This window comes from Puntigrus tetrazona, chromosome 1 (assembly GCF_018831695.1).
Source record: "Puntigrus tetrazona isolate hp1 chromosome 1, ASM1883169v1, whole genome shotgun sequence".
Taxonomy (NCBI): domain Eukaryota; kingdom Metazoa; phylum Chordata; class Actinopteri; order Cypriniformes; family Cyprinidae; genus Puntigrus; species Puntigrus tetrazona.
The window spans coordinates 326,154-342,717 of record NC_056699.1 but is presented as its reverse complement, the minus strand read 5'-3'; the positions used below and the strand labels follow the sequence as shown (position 1 = coordinate 342,717).

The window sequence follows — 16,564 nt, the reverse complement described above, 5'->3', positions numbered from 1 at the left end:
ATGCTACTCTGGACCCAGTGCCCAGCCCACCATATCCTCGCTGTAGGGAGCACTTGCACAAGCCCACCACTAACAAAAATACCGAACCCCACTGTGACTAAAGAGTCATTGCCACAAGGAGCGACTGAGCTGAGGTTTGCTGCAGAGCAAAAGCCGCAAGTGATCCTCCAGCTACAGTGGGCTACCTCGTCCCTCTGGCTCCACCTTGGCCTGGCGTTGACCATCCTGCTCCTCAGGACTCTACTCCTCTAGCAGAGCCTCGTCACTTTGTCTCTCTGGCTCTTCAATCCCCTCAGCTCTACCTTAGTCTGTTCTGGTCCGTGGACTACGTTGTTGCCCCCACCTGGGTGTTCATACTCCATACTCCACTGCAGCACCCAAAAAAAAAACCAAGAGCACAAGCACCTCAGCACAGGGATATCAATTTGGCCCACGTCTTCACATATTTTAATTTATTGTCAATAAATCCTCCGAGGTCACTTTTCTTGAGCTCTCCTTGTCATGTGATTCTTCACCCCGTCACACTGGTGGAGAATGCAAGCAAGAGTTTGAAGAATCACCGGCAAGTGATCTCTTCTTACCCCATTTTTTTTTCTGTTTAGATTTTCCGGGTTCCACAGTTCAGCAACGTGCTCCTGCCCCAATGATGGAGGGAGTCTTACAGTGGCTTATCGAGGTTAGCATCCGTCAGCAGCAGATTGTGGAACATCTGGCCAACCCCAGAGCGGTTACCTGACCCTCGCGTACAGGCCACCCGGTTACTTCCAAAGATGTTGGCCCATGATGACATGGAAGCATATCTCCAAATGTTTGAAACCACCGCTCGAGCTAAGGGGTGGCACCTAGATGACTGGACCTGTGTGCTGGCGCTGCTGCTTACTGGGGAAGTGCAGCAAGCATATTTCTCACTTCCCCGTGAGGTTGCCGAGAAGTACCTCGAAGTGCGCCGGGAGATTCTACCCCGCCTTGGCCTTTCATCCATTTCCGTGGCCCAACTGTTCCACGACTGGGAGCATAACCCCCGAAGCCCTGCATGCAGCGGAACTCTCACGACTGGCCCAACATTGGCTGCTCGAGGGGACCCCAACGGCCAATCAGGTAGCAGTGCACATTGTAGTCGATCGGCTCCTGCGAGCCCTTCCCCTGAAGCCACCGACAAGCTGTGAGGATGCATAACCCACCCAGCACCCTGGAGCTAATTGAAACGGTCAAGTTGGCGGATGCTGCCCAACACCAGGAGCCAGGGGAGAGAGCGCTGCCATTTTCCCGGAGGGTGGTCCAGGCGGGATGTGTGCCGGAGGGCACCTCGCAACCAATGAGCAGGCCGGCAGTTTCCTCAGCGCGAGACGAGCCCATGCCCACCGAAGACGCAGCGCTGCGTGCAAAAACTTGGTTGGGTGGCTGGGTGGGAGTTGGGTTGGGCTGGTGGGGGAGCAGTGTGACGAGTGTCCCAATCGATCATCAGCGTCGCCCTGGAAACAAACGAGGAGCACCTGACCGCACCCCTCACAGGCTGATCGGTCACACCTGGAAATCATCAAGGACTGGCTTTATAAGCAGTACGAAGAAGCCACAGTCTGAGAAACCTCTCCACTCTGACTGAGTCTAATGCCTTTTTCTTGTTTCCTCTACCAGATAGCAGTGTGTGACCGATCAGCCCCACTCCTCACGGCACGGACCCACTGCAGCACTCAAGGAAAACCAAGAGCATGAGTACCTCAGCACAGGGACTTCAATTTGGGCCACGTCTTCAAGTATTTTTATTTATTGTCAATAAATCCACCCTCCAGGGTCACTTTTCTTGAGCTCTCCTTGTTGTGTGATTCTTCACTCTGTCACAATATCTAACAAAGAAACGTCCTTTGTGAAATGTTTTTTCTGTTTTGGAGGGATAATAATTTTTAAATCATACTATTTATTGCATCAAATTGTAACCCTTTACTTTATATAAGGGTGGATAATTTTTATCAGTAGTTTATTGTTATACAGCAATACATAACTACATTAACTTTGTCTTGTGCTCATTTATGTTTTAACATGATTCGTACTAAATGACATAGCATATATTTCTGTATGGCTAGTTTTGCAGATTTAATTTTATTGTGTAACGTATTGTTATACAAATGTTATTCTAATAGTGTTAAATACTACTGTTTCTGACATCGTTGATAGTGTTTCTAACAGGTGATATCATGATAATTGTTACATTTCCCTTGCCAAAAGTTTTATCCTGTCAGCAAAAACTGCTATTGCTATTTAGAAATTAAATAAATGAAAATAAACCTAAAGTATTTCCAGTCGTTTGCAAATAAGATATTCAAAACTGAATTATAGGCTACATGTCATACAGATTTTAATGTGAGGAGTTTAACAGAGAACTAATTATATTTTTTAACATGAAAAATTTTATAGGCGTCCGGACCTCATTGACCTCATAGCTGGCTACAGCCCTGGAAGGAGTTGCTTAACTGCTCATCTATGGTCTTAAATAATATAGAATGCAAACCATAAGACAGGAGCTCTGTGGTACAGCATGCATTTGTGAGACAACAGAAACTTATCTGCTCTAGGCGAAGAAAAAAGATGAAAAAAAAGCTTCTCCTTCATTTGCAATGTCTTTTGGGTCTCTTGTTCTCTGTATCTTCACACTCACTCTTTCTCAGCTTACAAACAAGTGCGAGGCAGAACAAACAAACAATCAAACAAGGCAGCTAATAAGCCAAGGAGCCAATGCTCACTGGAGGTTTGGTATTGTAGCATGTTCTTTATTCCATTCTTATCTCCTGAGCAGCAACCGCAAAAGAGGGACCATGTAAGCATTAAGATTACATCGTTGCGCATTTGTTACCCAGGAATGTAAGACTCGGTGGGCTCAATCGCCATTGAAAGTCATTCCTGGTTCCTCTCTAGCACTTCTAAAGCATCTTAAGTGGAAATGGTTGTACGAAGAGAGAGAGAGAGAGAGAGAGAGAGAGAAAGGAAAACTAATCTTATTAGCACAAACTACTCAACACTCACAGATGGGCCGCAATGCTGGGCCAAGGGAATTTGGCTTGCTCGTCCTTGAAACAACCCATTTTTCAACATACACCTTCCTTCTCTTCTTCACTATTGGTGGATATTTTCCACCAGTATGAACATTTACTTCTAGCTGGTTTAAGGCAATGGATAACTAAGATATCATTTCAGAAATTGTATTACAAATGAATGAGCTAACCTTGTTAATCAATAAAAATGAAAACAATTTTTCATCCAAAATATCTTCAGTTGTGGTTTGAAGACAAACAAAGCTTTATGGGTTTGGAATGACATGGTGATTAATGAAAAAAGTAACCTCTTGTTTATGTATCCAAATCTAAACACGTTGATTTGTTTCCACAAACTGATTCTTTTCCATTTTGATATATAATTAATTTGATTATTTTGTTTCAAGTTTAAAAGTAATGGTTTTTTATCCACTTCATATAATGCAACTGTACAAACTGTAATAATTCAACAATATAGATTTCAGCTATTTTTTACATGCTATATAAAAACATTTATAACATATATATATATATATATATATATATATATATATATATATATATATATATATATATATATATATATATATATTCCTCATTCATATTTTAAATATATAATGTCAGTATACACTGTATCAACAATATGTGGGTTTCTGATTGCCTTCTTCCTGATAACAATTAAAAACATTCTTAAGCTAATATTCAGCTGCTTAAAACTACTTCACATGTCATGAATGTTTGTAACATGCCTTTATTTTTTTTTTATTTTTTTTTAGAAACATGCATTGTCAACACTGAAGTGTAGAGGCACACATTTGCATCCCTACTTAAGGGAATGACACTGAATCCTAAAGCTTAACGCTGCCTTATAGAAGCTGACTTTATGCAAACCTTTGGATGAAGCATGTGTTTGCATGATGGCAAGGTTAAAGGGAGCACCTGAAGTAAACTAATTTGTATTTTGATCAAGCCTGTTAATAATTCAAAGTGTATTTCAGTTTCATGACTTTGATGTACCATTCACAGCTGACTTTCAACTCCCTGCTTTTGTCAGCAGAGCGTATAATTTATGTTAAATTGATTTGCTTAATGTGCTTAAAATACAATTTTTTTTTCCTTTGGAGAAGGCTGAATTGCGGTATTTTAAACCTGGTTAATCGCTTCTCTTTTTGTGAGAAAGGATTATGGACCAGCACACAGAATGAAACACCCTTTCTCTTTCCCACAGCTAATTGAGTGTGGGACACTGTCAGTGCAAGTAATAAGCATTAATATGAGAATTTACATTTATTTTTTGGAAACAACTGCCACCAAACAGTGGTTTTAATGCATTTCTTTTTTCTTTTGGTGAGATTCTTCAATTCAGGGAATTTAGATAGTAGGCTTTAACATCCTGGTGCATACTCTAAGGCCATAAGTTCATCATCTGTTCATTTCATGTTTCAATTAATTAGCATGCTATTGACCAACACATTGAAATACACCTGTATGTAGCAAAGTAAAAGTATTAAATTATGAACAGTCTTATGACAGAACAGCCTAATGAGCACATAATCAAGAAAATGTTATTTCCTTTTTTCTTCATGTCATCCTTATAGAGAAATCAATGTCTTTGCTCAGCAAATGGAGGATTATATATATATATATATATATATATATATATATATATATATATATATATATATATATATATATATATATATATATATATGCCATTTAAAAATATTTTTATAGTTGCTAATCTCACTTCTACCTCTAAACCTAAACATAACTATCTCTGTACAATAATGTTATTTTACTCTCCTCGAACCCCTGCAGACTCACACACATAATTTGAATATGCCTAACCAGAAACACTGCATGTCGCAATTTGTGACGAATGCAGAAGAGAGCCAATGAATCTTCGATTATGAAGTGGCAACATTTGAATTTTTAAGGAGTGCGTCAGTTAGGCGTGGGCTTCACTGTTTACAGTCAATCACTAGTCTTGCTGCTTGGGATAGGGATTAAGATTGCTGAATAAAGGCTTGGATTTAGATGTTTTCCTCTCAGACATAAGGATCTAGAAGATTTAGAGTGCAGCACACAAATTTTGTAATCATGTTGTGTTTTTGGTGTATTTTGTACTTATGTCAGTCACAGCATGTCAGAGAAAATGCCTTTTGTGGCCAAAACGTAAGCACGTAAGTTAGAAATTAAATGATAAGTAAAGGTTAACTATTACTATACAATTATTACTATTTTTAACGTTTTTAACAATTGAAAAGCCTATTTTTGGCAAAAATTAAATTAAATATCATTACATATCAAGTAATCAGTTTAATAATACAGTTGCAAACAAGGTCATTGATATGACAAAATAAAAAAATAATTCCACAATATTCATAAGGATACATTTTTAGGTCAATACGTCAGTTTTGTATGTTAAAATACGGAAAATACATAATTTGTAAATGTTAGTGCCTATAAAAACGTTTGTAAATGAAAATGTACGTTTTATAGAACATTTTGCGTAAAATGAATACAAATTATGATAAGATCACTTTGTTTTATACAATATTATTATAATTCTTTGTTTATTTTTTATTATTTTAATTTTTCTCTAGACTTCTACATTTTTCCTCCCAAACTATGAAAGACCAACAACATTTTTTTGTCTGGAATCAGTTTCACGTAAAGTGTGTTGGATTAGAATTTAATAAAGAAATTATGGGAGTAAAGTGTTACTGAGGAGGATATAGGTGTAGAGAGTGTAGAGAATTCAAGAACAATTGTGGGATTGGGTGGCACCGGACAAATCAGTAGGATTATGGGTGAAAAGGTCCTGGACTTAATTGGTGCAGATGACAGGCCAGCCGTCCCATAGAGCAAACAAAAGACATGTAAGCCATGCTTGAGCAGACACAGGCTCACTATATTTGCTTGTCCACAGGAATGTGTATGTTCCAGGTTATATCTGCATAGTCCCTTTTTTGTTCTCCTTTCTTTCGCAGACTATACCTTATGATCGTCCTCTTTCACTGTTTTTCACTTTTCTTGGGATGTAAAATGAAAGAACTGAGAAGCGTTAAACTGCAAACACACACACAAACACATCTGGTCAACTATCCTTGTAGGGACTCTCCATGGGTGTAATGGTTTTTATATTGTACAGACTGTATTTTCTATCCTTTATCTAAACCTAACCTGATTTTAACAGTACTCAAGTATTTTACTTATACTAATTATAGGCTCAAAGATGCACTAGTGAAAGAGTGATGCCAGTGAAAAATATTGTGGAGAAGATGGGGAAAACAGGCAGATGTAATAATCTATGTGCAGTTATATCATGAAAAACTAGAACAAACAATCAGCCAAAGGGAAAAAAACACAAAAAAATTAAAAGTACATTTAACAACTCACAAAGAATTAAAGAAATACTAGGGCTGTGTATAAACAGGAGGTGTACACCACATGAGTAAGGGAAGTGACATAAATGTCCAAGACAAGGCAAAGAAAATGCAAGTAAAACAAGAAAGAGCCGATTTGTGAGAAGAGTAATTTGTGCTTATTTCGTAAACCAAAATTAAACTTAACACCTCAAAATTGCAAAACAACAACAACAACAACAAAAAAACCCCAATATCTTTCAAAAAGTTCTTTTCAGTATAATTCATGCATGGTGAACTTGGTCCTGGAGAGCTGCAACCCTGCAGAGTTTTACTTTAACCTATCAAACACACCTGAACAGGCTAATCAAGGTTTGAACATTACTTGAAAGCTAAAAGGTAGGTGAGTTTGGTATAACAGATAAATAAAATAATGTTAACTAAAGTTAAAAAGTCAATGTCTTCTTTTCACTGGATGTGCTGGTTAGTTGCTAATGTCTTTGATATTCACTAAAACTACAGTCAAGTCAAACCAAGTGAACTTTATTTATATAGAGCTTCAATACAGATTGTGTCAAAGCACTTATCAAGTGTATCAAATTAGAGAATATAGTGTCAGTAATGTATAATGACAAGATTAAACACTCAATTGTCAGATATCATTGTCAATTATCAGAGATATCATTGTCTAGCTCAGTTTAGTTTAAATAGTATCTGTGCAATCATTATACAATATGCAATACACAATATGCAATCAATACAACAATAATCACTTGAAATTAAAGGATTAGTTAACATAAAAATTTCCCGACAATTTGATCCAAGGTGTTTATGTATTTCTTTCTTCATTTGAAAAGAAATAACATTTTTAATAAAAACATTCCAGGATTTAGTTCACTTCAGTGGAATTTGAAGGTCAAAATTACAGGTTCAGTTCAGTGCTTCATAGAGCTATAAATGATACCCGACAATGACTAAGGGTCTTATCTCGTGAACTGAAAAATTATATAAATGTATATGCTTTTTAAACACAAATGCTATTGCTTGTTTTTTTGCGAGGAAGTTTGAATGTCTTGTTGAGCTCTGTGACATGAGCAGGCTCTCTGTTAAGCTTTGTGATGTAAGCAGGCTACCAGTCAAGCTCTGGAAAGCATTGTGGAGCAGACTTTTCTCCTCCCTGGTAAGGGGCTAGAGCCATCTTTCGACTCAGGTCAGAGGCTAAAGCCAACATTCTTCACAGATTGTATTCTCATTCACACCTATCTGAAAACAGACAGAAAGAACAGCATCATGCCAGCTCACCCAGTAAGACAGCTCAAGGAATTCCTCCACTCTTCCACAGACACCACAGTTGGTCCTCATCTTGGTGGGTCCAAACTTCTGTCAGCATCAGTGTGCACATAGGACTGGAGAATAAGAGTGTGATTCAAACATGAAACACTTCAATAAACAATTCAGGAACCAGGAGACTGTGACAATACTCCTAGTCATAACTGGGGACTTAACCTAAACAAAACAAAGGAAACTAATGAGATAATAAAGGAATAGAGGTGAAAGGAATGACAATCAAAAATCAGGTCACAGGAAGAAAAACACAACAAAACACAATTACTTAAAGGGGTAATATAATGTGATTTCTTTTTTTACTTTTATTTAGTGTTGTATGTAGCTGTTTGTGCATGTATAAGATCTGCAGAGATACAAAGCTCAATGTCTCCCACAAAGGCTGATCCAGACCAGGCTAAAATGCCTCAAGAAAACATGTCCCCACATGTCTATGTCAAGATGTGGTAATATTTGCATAATGCAGCCCAAATGGTCACGCAAAGAAAAAAGATCAGCAGTGTTGATGCAGCCGTGCTGGAAGACGCTGTGTGTTTCTGTGTGAACAAAAGCACTTTATTTGGCCATCTGAAAGTAGATGCAGTTAGGAATGATTAAGATCAACAGATCAACACAAACACTACAATCTGGTGCGATTAAAAGTATTTTTTGTGAATAGTTTAAGTATTTGCCATTGAGTGTTCAAATGTGGAGATTGCACTTACCAGCACAAGCCTCTGAAATTAATGGGTTTCATAGCACATTCTTTGTCCTGCGTGAAAGGGCCTGTGTGAAAGAAAATGTTGTGTGTGTGAGCGCATGCATGTGTAAGAGAGATAGGGTCAATCGCGGCTTGTGTACTGCAAATAAAAATGAGCAATCTGTCTGTCATGCTACTTTGCTCCTCTTTCTGACTTGAAAAAATAATAATGTAGTTTTTTACATTAAAGAATGTCAACATATTCTGTTACAACAAATACACAAAATACTGATCTTTAAAATAGCATCATATGACCACTTTAAAAAGCACATATTAATGTCTACAAGACCCTTCTGTAAATTCTTAATCCTACGTAATCCTTAAACTTAACTGGCAACAACTACTTAATTAAGTATTAATAAACAGTAATTAAGAGTATATTCAAGTAAACGTATAATTAGTTCATAGTAAATATTTAGATAACAGTGAGAATTGGACCCTAATCCAAAGTGTGACCAAAATAATTAATGTAGTTATGTAATATTTATTTGAAATAATTAAAATAACTTTCATTAACTTTAAAATAGGATTAATAAAGTAATTAGTAATTAGAATAAGTAATTTGTTACTTTTTAAAGAAAATTGTACCGTAATCTAATAACACAATTGAAGATTCAATTAGTAAATAGTAATTAATTACTTTTTTACCCAATATATATTAATTCAGGGTTTTTAATATATCTGTGGAGAAAAATTCCTAAACAAAGTTAACTGTTTTTGCATGTACCCGCCACTCATTCAGCATTGGTTTTTTTTATCTTTTTATATTTTTAAAGTGATTAATAAGTAAAAATTAGAAATGAGAAAAACTGTCATGTTTAGTGTACTGATTAACTGATTGTTTTTATTTTGTGTAATTTTGTTGACCTCTTCCTTACATGACCCTTCAGGTATCCTGTCTTGATGAGGTACTGAGGAATGCGCATTTGTCATGGAAACTCAGTCCCAGACCAGTTCTGCAGCAGAGAAAAAGAAGAGAGTGGAGACTATTGTAGCTGCCAAGAGCGTGCCCACCCGTGCAGAAGTCAGTGAAAAGGCTGTGGCTTCCAGCACTACCTCCAATGGTACAACTTCAACATTTATACCTCTGTTTTCTTCTATTCTCTGTTGTTTCTGTGTTTTCAAATTGTTTAAACGTATAATTTTTGTAAATTTTATTAAACAGTGCTTTGCTTTGTTGAGAAATCTTGACCAACTTGACACAGGAACAGGTGAATCAATAGCCACGTTTCGCTGTCGGACCAAAAGCGAGCATGCTAGTGTGTGTGTTTCCACTATCACTTCTAGGCCTTGACTGTGCTTTGTTGGTGCTTCCTTGGGACCAAAGGGACAGTTTTTTGTAGGACTAGAGGAGTACATATGTCTGTTTGAAGAAATCAGACGCCATTCTGTGAACAAAATCCTAAAATTTATTTAGTAACATATTTTCTCAGTCATCTCAGTCTCATCTAGAGGAGTTATGTAGACATTCGTTGCTTATGTCATAAAAATATAATAACGATTTTTGTTCAAGTCCTCCTCTGCTACTCATACAGTCTCGAGTGAGTAGGTAGGGTATGTACTCTTTTTTTTCTGAAGTAACAATTGGAACCACTTTATTTTTCTGTTACAAATTTTCAGTCCTGTTGAATTAATTAATTATGATCAATATATGACTTATAAAATTTTAAATCTTTAACATCTGAAGCATGCAAACAAACAATACATTTATCATTGTCATTTTGTGATTGCGCTAGTTCCAGCAGTTTTCTAAAAATGTTTCTTTGCTGGTGAAATGCTGCGGTTGCATCATGTTGTTTCAGATAGTTGTGTAAAAGGTGGATTTTATGACGCGCCCCAGAGCTTCTGGCCAACACACTGTGATTCTGGGCTAAGAGCTACAGGTCCAAGGCTATTAGCCCCACCCGGCCAATTAAAAAACTGGCATGCACTGGGCTGACAGTGAAAAAATTATGTAAGTTAATAACGTATTAATGATGATTAATGATGTAAGTTTGGGGGGTTGGGGGTTATCTGTTTAGCAGACCAGTAGCAGTGTGTGGGAAACCTGTTTGAAAAAAGTCGTTATTTTTGCAATCTACAAATTCTTTTAAAATTAATTCATTAATTTCAGATATAACTAAATGCAGTTTCACTAACTGGTGATTCATAATTTCACTTTAAAGTGCCTCAAAACTTTCAAGCAACATCATAATATAATTTTTCTGAAATCTTGAACTCTTTTTCAACAAGCCTGGGTTGTTATCTAGTTTGAAGTATTCAACCTACCACCTTGTAGTCTAGTTGACTGTGCATCTAGACCAGCTCTAACCAGCTCTGAATAGCTTGGGCCTATTAGAATCTATAAACCAACAGCTTGAATTAGCTAAAAAATCTCTTAAAATGGTATTAGCATTAGTGTTTAAACAAACAAACATTTTTTTCGCCACACAAAAAATTTAATTTGCACAAATGGTGTGTGGGTGTTTGTCTTGGTTGATTAGTGATCTTATTTTTTGTCCCACTCCATATGAAAGCCTCTGGTGATATGGCAGGAAGTCAGAAAAAGAATGTCCTTTTTTTGTGGAACAGGGCATCGTTAATTGTTGATATGAGTTATGTTAAACCCCCCCTCCCCCACCCCCCCAACTATCTCTCACTGTTACTCATTCCCAGATGGCAAGCTCTCCTTCATTAATTAGAGGTTGGGGGCTTGGGTTTGGAGGGAATGAACATACATGGGGGAAAGAGCTTTACTGTTGTGGAAAAAGCATGGATGTAATTTGGCTTACTGATTGTGGATTTTTCTCTGTATGGCGAGGGTAATTACTTCTCTGAACAACATAAGGTTTGTCTTAGAAAGTTTGCTGCAGTGTTCATCTTGCCTACACTCCCAGAGGATCACTTTTAAGTGAATGGATTTGTTAAAAAACTTTAAACAGTGTGTTTTGACCTTTGCAAAATCCTGAAATATTGTTTATTTTAATATTTCAATTAGATTTTGTAAACCAAGTTTACAGTATTGATCCTGCTAAACACCACTGTATTTATGTGTGTGTGTGTAACAGGGCTAACTGTGCCCTAAAACAATTTAAATGGTTATTTCACCCAAAAATTTAATTTAGCCTATATTTTACTTACCTTTTACTTACCTTTCGAATCATCCTTGGTCTATGTGACTTTCTACTTTTCTACAAATTTCTATTAAGTTATATTAAAATATTGTCCTGAGACAATATTTTAAAAATGGCTCTATCATTTTCTAAAACAACTTTTCTTTTAGCAAACAAAAAACAGTATCATCTTGGCTTATATCGAATTCCTTTTTATTTAAAATTCCTCAGTTTATGCTTCTAATTCATGACTGGAGTTTGGTTTTGTTCTCTCTTCGTGCTCATCACTAATCACACAATGCTATACGTCTTACATAATCTTCTGGGACTGCTTAGTGCAACAGTCAGCAGAAGTAAGAAAAAGTGTTCATTACATTTGAAATATAGAAAACTATCTTACATAATCACATGCATTTTCTACAGGGTGCCTTTATTTACTCCCCGGAGCCATGTGAGGGACATTTTGTCAGGTTTGCGTACACTTTTTGACATATTTTAGACTGTTAAAGGGAACCACTCACCTACTGCAATGAAAGAGCTTAGAAGTGCCAGGTACAATTTTTTAAATATAACTCCAATTAGATTTGTCTGAAAAAAGAAAGTCACATATACCTAGGGTGCTTCAAAGGTAAGTAAATCATTGTTTACAGCTTCATTGTTATTCACACACACAATTGTCATTCTTTCTCTCTCTCAAAATGACCATGACTATAGCTATCGGTCAACATTTCTATTATAAAATGATTTGCATTTAATGGAAATCACACTCTGCTTCTGTGACCAGTAAACCATTTACAGTTTACTATTTTGATTTGACTGGCTGAAGCAAATGAGGTTGAGAATGTAACTTTAAAAGCTTTTTGTCATCCTAAGAAACAGAGAACAATGCAGTGTTGATCAGAAGCACTTCATGTGCACAGTGGTCATGCAAACAGTTTTCCAGAACCACATGCATCTGCGTTTACTGTAAATAGTATTTATAGCTCCTAACAAACTGTGACTATGAGGACTGACTACCTCAAAATGGATGCCAGTGTGCAGTTATTGTTATATTATGTTATTATTCGCTTGCCAGTGATTATCCCTCTGCATGCCAATGTTGGCATGCATACTACATGTTGCCAACCCCTGGTGTAATCTATTAACTACATACATCATAAACCTATAAAAAACCCTTTAAAAAATCTTATTGGGCAGGTACCAGAATTTAGTAAAAACATTTTAAGTTACAAATTATAACTTTGATTGAAATGGTTATTCAAACAGAAAATAAATTATATACAGAAAGAAAACATGAAAGTGTAGTGCAAACATTTAGGCTTACTTTGCAATTCATGGCCAGAGAAAGGCTAATCCTTGTGCAGCTTTACACATGTTTCATACTTTCCAGTATCCTACAACCTGGGAAAGACCTTTATGCTTTATGATGTGTTTGCACTATTACTGAACAAATTTTTGTAGAATTTGTGTTCAAGGCAGAGTGTGATGGAAAATCTAACAAAATTGACTTTTTTGACAGCTTGTCCGTTTTTTTTTTTCATAAGCTCTTATTCCAGTAAGCAGTCCTGACCACAAGCTCTCAACAGAACCGTAATGAGACATCTATCACAACAGACCCTAGACCTGCTCCCTAAAGGGTCTTACCACAGCCATTAGATAGCTTACACATTCCTTGTGTGGTTATAATTCCTCTGCATTTTCTTGGTCTTCCAATAATCATAACCTCTTATCCTTATCCGTAACCTAAAGCCACCCCCCCACCACACCCAGACTAACAAAAGACAATTGTGAAAAGCCCAACGGTGGCAGCGGCTAATTGACCCACCTCTTTGATAGACCTTGGTTTGGTTAAATGCTGAAACTGATTCTAGATCAGTCCAGGCATGTCCGCAGGATCTGCAGAAGGGGAAAGCCCAAATGTTACAGAGAAAATAGTTTAGGGGATGTAAATAGATTTTTTAGGGATGTAAATAGCAAAAATGTTAATAGTATTTAGCAAAACTTTTTATCAGAATATTCTGATAAATGTATGTGTCGGTATGTGAAAGAGACATCCATGTATGTGGTGAAATCAAATGTATGACCTACAAGATTACTTAATACATGAGCATAAAATGCATGAAAATTTATTTATTTCCTTTCTACTTTCTAAAAGTTTACGTAAAAGTTTAGTTGCAGTCTGTAATTGTCCAGGCTTGGTGGGGAGCATTCCCACATGGTTAGCTAAAGACTGGCGCAGGTCTGCAAAGCATTCATCTATGGACCGGCTCCCCCAGCCTGACAGCTCAAAGGAACCGACTGTGCCACCACAATGGCCTGATTGGTCTTCTTTGGAAAGAGCAAAGGGAGGGGTGCTTCCCTCGTCCTCAGCTCACATCATTTGCTAGGCAGGTGGACCACAAAGTCCTCTGATTCTATTGTTGCTGCCTGAACCATGCGAGGGAAAGAGTGAAAAAAGAAAAAGAAAGAGAGAAATGTTCGTGTGCTTCAACTGAATGAACCTGGTCGTCATGGGATAATTTGTTAATTAAAAAGAAGAAATGGGCAAAAAGGCACCTGCCGTTAAGAGTGAGAGAGAGGACAGAGGGATATAAAAAACGAGAGTGCAAAAAATCTTTTTGGTATTGTTAGTTTTTCATACTTTTTCATGGATGCCAGAGTGATGAAATGAACAAGAAAGAGGAAAGCATAAAACCGAGGGAGTGAAGGGAAGAAGCAAGGACGAGCAGAAGACAAAATGTTTCCATTCATGTTTTCAGTAACTTGAAAAGTATTCATTGTACCATGGGAAGCCCCTTTGAAACTTGTCACTGGAAATATTTACAATATTATAAATACACTGAAATAAATAATTGTATATATTACTATAAAAATATGTGAAATGCTACACAGGCATCTGTTTAGGGACTAAATGTATTTGTGAATTTTTAAAGGGTTAATAAGTTTTAAGGGCCATTATGTTTAATTTTCCTATAGAACCATAATTTTTTTATCACTTTGGTGAAAAAAGAGGCTAAGTTGCATAGTTTAACTTTTTATGCAGAAGAATTGAATTTGTATTTATTTATTTATTTTAGTCTAGCTAAATTTTATTTATTTATTTTTTTACCACAGATTAGTTCAGACACAGTCTGAGATTGCAATAAGCCTTTATAACGCGGGAAAAAAAGATGCTATGAAATAAGAGCCCAAGTTAACAGAAAAAGGCAGAGTTGACATCCCTCTTTTTAGGCAGCCATTTAAATGATCAGCAGCAAATAGAGGCAAATGTCATCTGACAGAAATAAAGTTCCTGTAAGCAGCATGGCCGAAAAGTAATTTACAGATAGTCTGTCCCGGCCCATCTTTGTGGCGTGCAGATAAGGGTTCATTTCAGCAGGCGGATAGCAGCCACTCTACCTCACTCGGCCCTATTCTGCGACACCTGTGATAACAGCTTGTGGAGCCTAATTGAAAATGGGGCCTTAAAATGGATTTTCTCCTTTCCTCTTCCTGTTTCTCCCCCTCTCAGAGACGTTCATTCTGACGTGCTTTTCATTTTTTCTGTCTTACTGGCCTGCCCCTTTTTTCTCTGTTTGGTGCAGGGCTGTTACACTAACGGGGAATTATTGAATAGATGTGCGGATATATGTGTGTGTGTGTGTGTGTGTGTGTGTGTGTATGGGGGGTAATTCCGGTATTCCCAAGTGGAATGGTTTGGTAAATGTGCTGCGGGATCATTTCTCTCACCAGTGTCAGTTTGGTGACAGCCATATGATCCGTCTTATTAATGAAATCATTGATCACTTCATGGAACTCATAATCGACACTCTGTCCTGCTGTTCTCCACCTCCCTTGTGCTCCCACCACCACACTACTCTTTCTCTTGTATATATCAATGCAATCATTTGTATGCTGTTTATTTGTTGATCTCAGCATTTTTGGTTGGACAAATAAAGCAGCAATATTAGGACAAATCTGGCTCTGGCTTCCAAGTCAAGTCACCTTTATTTCTATTGTAGAAATGGCTATAAAGGCCTATTATGATATGCTTCCTGCCTAACATGTACTAAAAAGAAGCACATAACTAAAATACTCTTCTGAGGAGGATTTAATGACAAATGCCTTTGTGATTTTGTCTTAGTGAATTATGAGTTCCCTTGACTCTACTGTACTTTTCACAGATTTAGGAGCTGAATTTAGCATTAAAACACATTGTGAAATCCTCTTAGAGCAAATATTTTAGAGTTCTAAAATTAGGACATTCAAATTTGTAAGACTTTATCGAAAATCAGCAAGTTATATGCTATAATGCATTTACCCCTAAAGATCAATAACAGTGTGATGTTATGGCTTTGGGGCAGGGGTGAGGGTTAGGGGAGGTTTCCACTCAAACAAAAGTCTTTGAGGCTTTCTGAAGCAAAACTCCAAAGTTTGGCTTTATAGGTGGTTGCTTAGTGGCCCGTGTCTATAATATTTTAGCCTCCATATATGGCTTGGGCTTTTTCTTTGGGTGCATGTCTAAGGAATGCATTTAGTTTTCATAATTTCAGTCAAAGGAATTTTATTCATATATGCATTTCTTTTTATAGTTCCACTCTTTCTTTTGTCATTTCCCACCTGTTATTTCTTTCTTTTCCTACCTCACTCTTTCTTTTTGTTGTATTCTAGGAAGTGAACATGGTATGTGATAGGTACGTGTGAAAATATAACGTTTCTAAAACTTTCTCACAATTAAAAACCCATCACACTTATGTTTACTCCAGCTACAAAAGTGACAATTTTCCTCTTCTTGTGGCATATGTATGCTCCTGTTTAGTACCTGTTTGCCCGTATTTTTTCTTTCTGTTCTCGTTTTAGTTCATTAGTTAATCACCTTTATTGTATAAGAATCTACCTTATCGGCCTACCAATCTACCTAAAATGTGGTCAGATTAAACTGTGTGAGGTAAAATAAGTGTTTTAAAAAGATGAATCATTAACAAATGGAATAAATAGTGTATTTTTAGAATTCAC

General features: G+C 36.9%; 1 protein-coding gene across 1 annotated transcript in view; it reads left to right on the top strand.

The window, feature by feature from the left end:
• gli3 (GLI family zinc finger 3) overlaps positions 1–16,564 on the top strand; it is a 150,881-nt gene that overhangs the window by 18,886 nt on the left and 115,431 nt on the right. The window contains exon 2 of the mRNA XM_043247627.1: positions 9,368–9,541. Coding sequence (XP_043103562.1) covers positions 9,409–9,541 — 133 coding nt within the window. The 5' untranslated portion in view covers positions 9,368–9,408. The remainder of the gene's footprint in view (positions 1–9,367; positions 9,542–16,564) is intronic.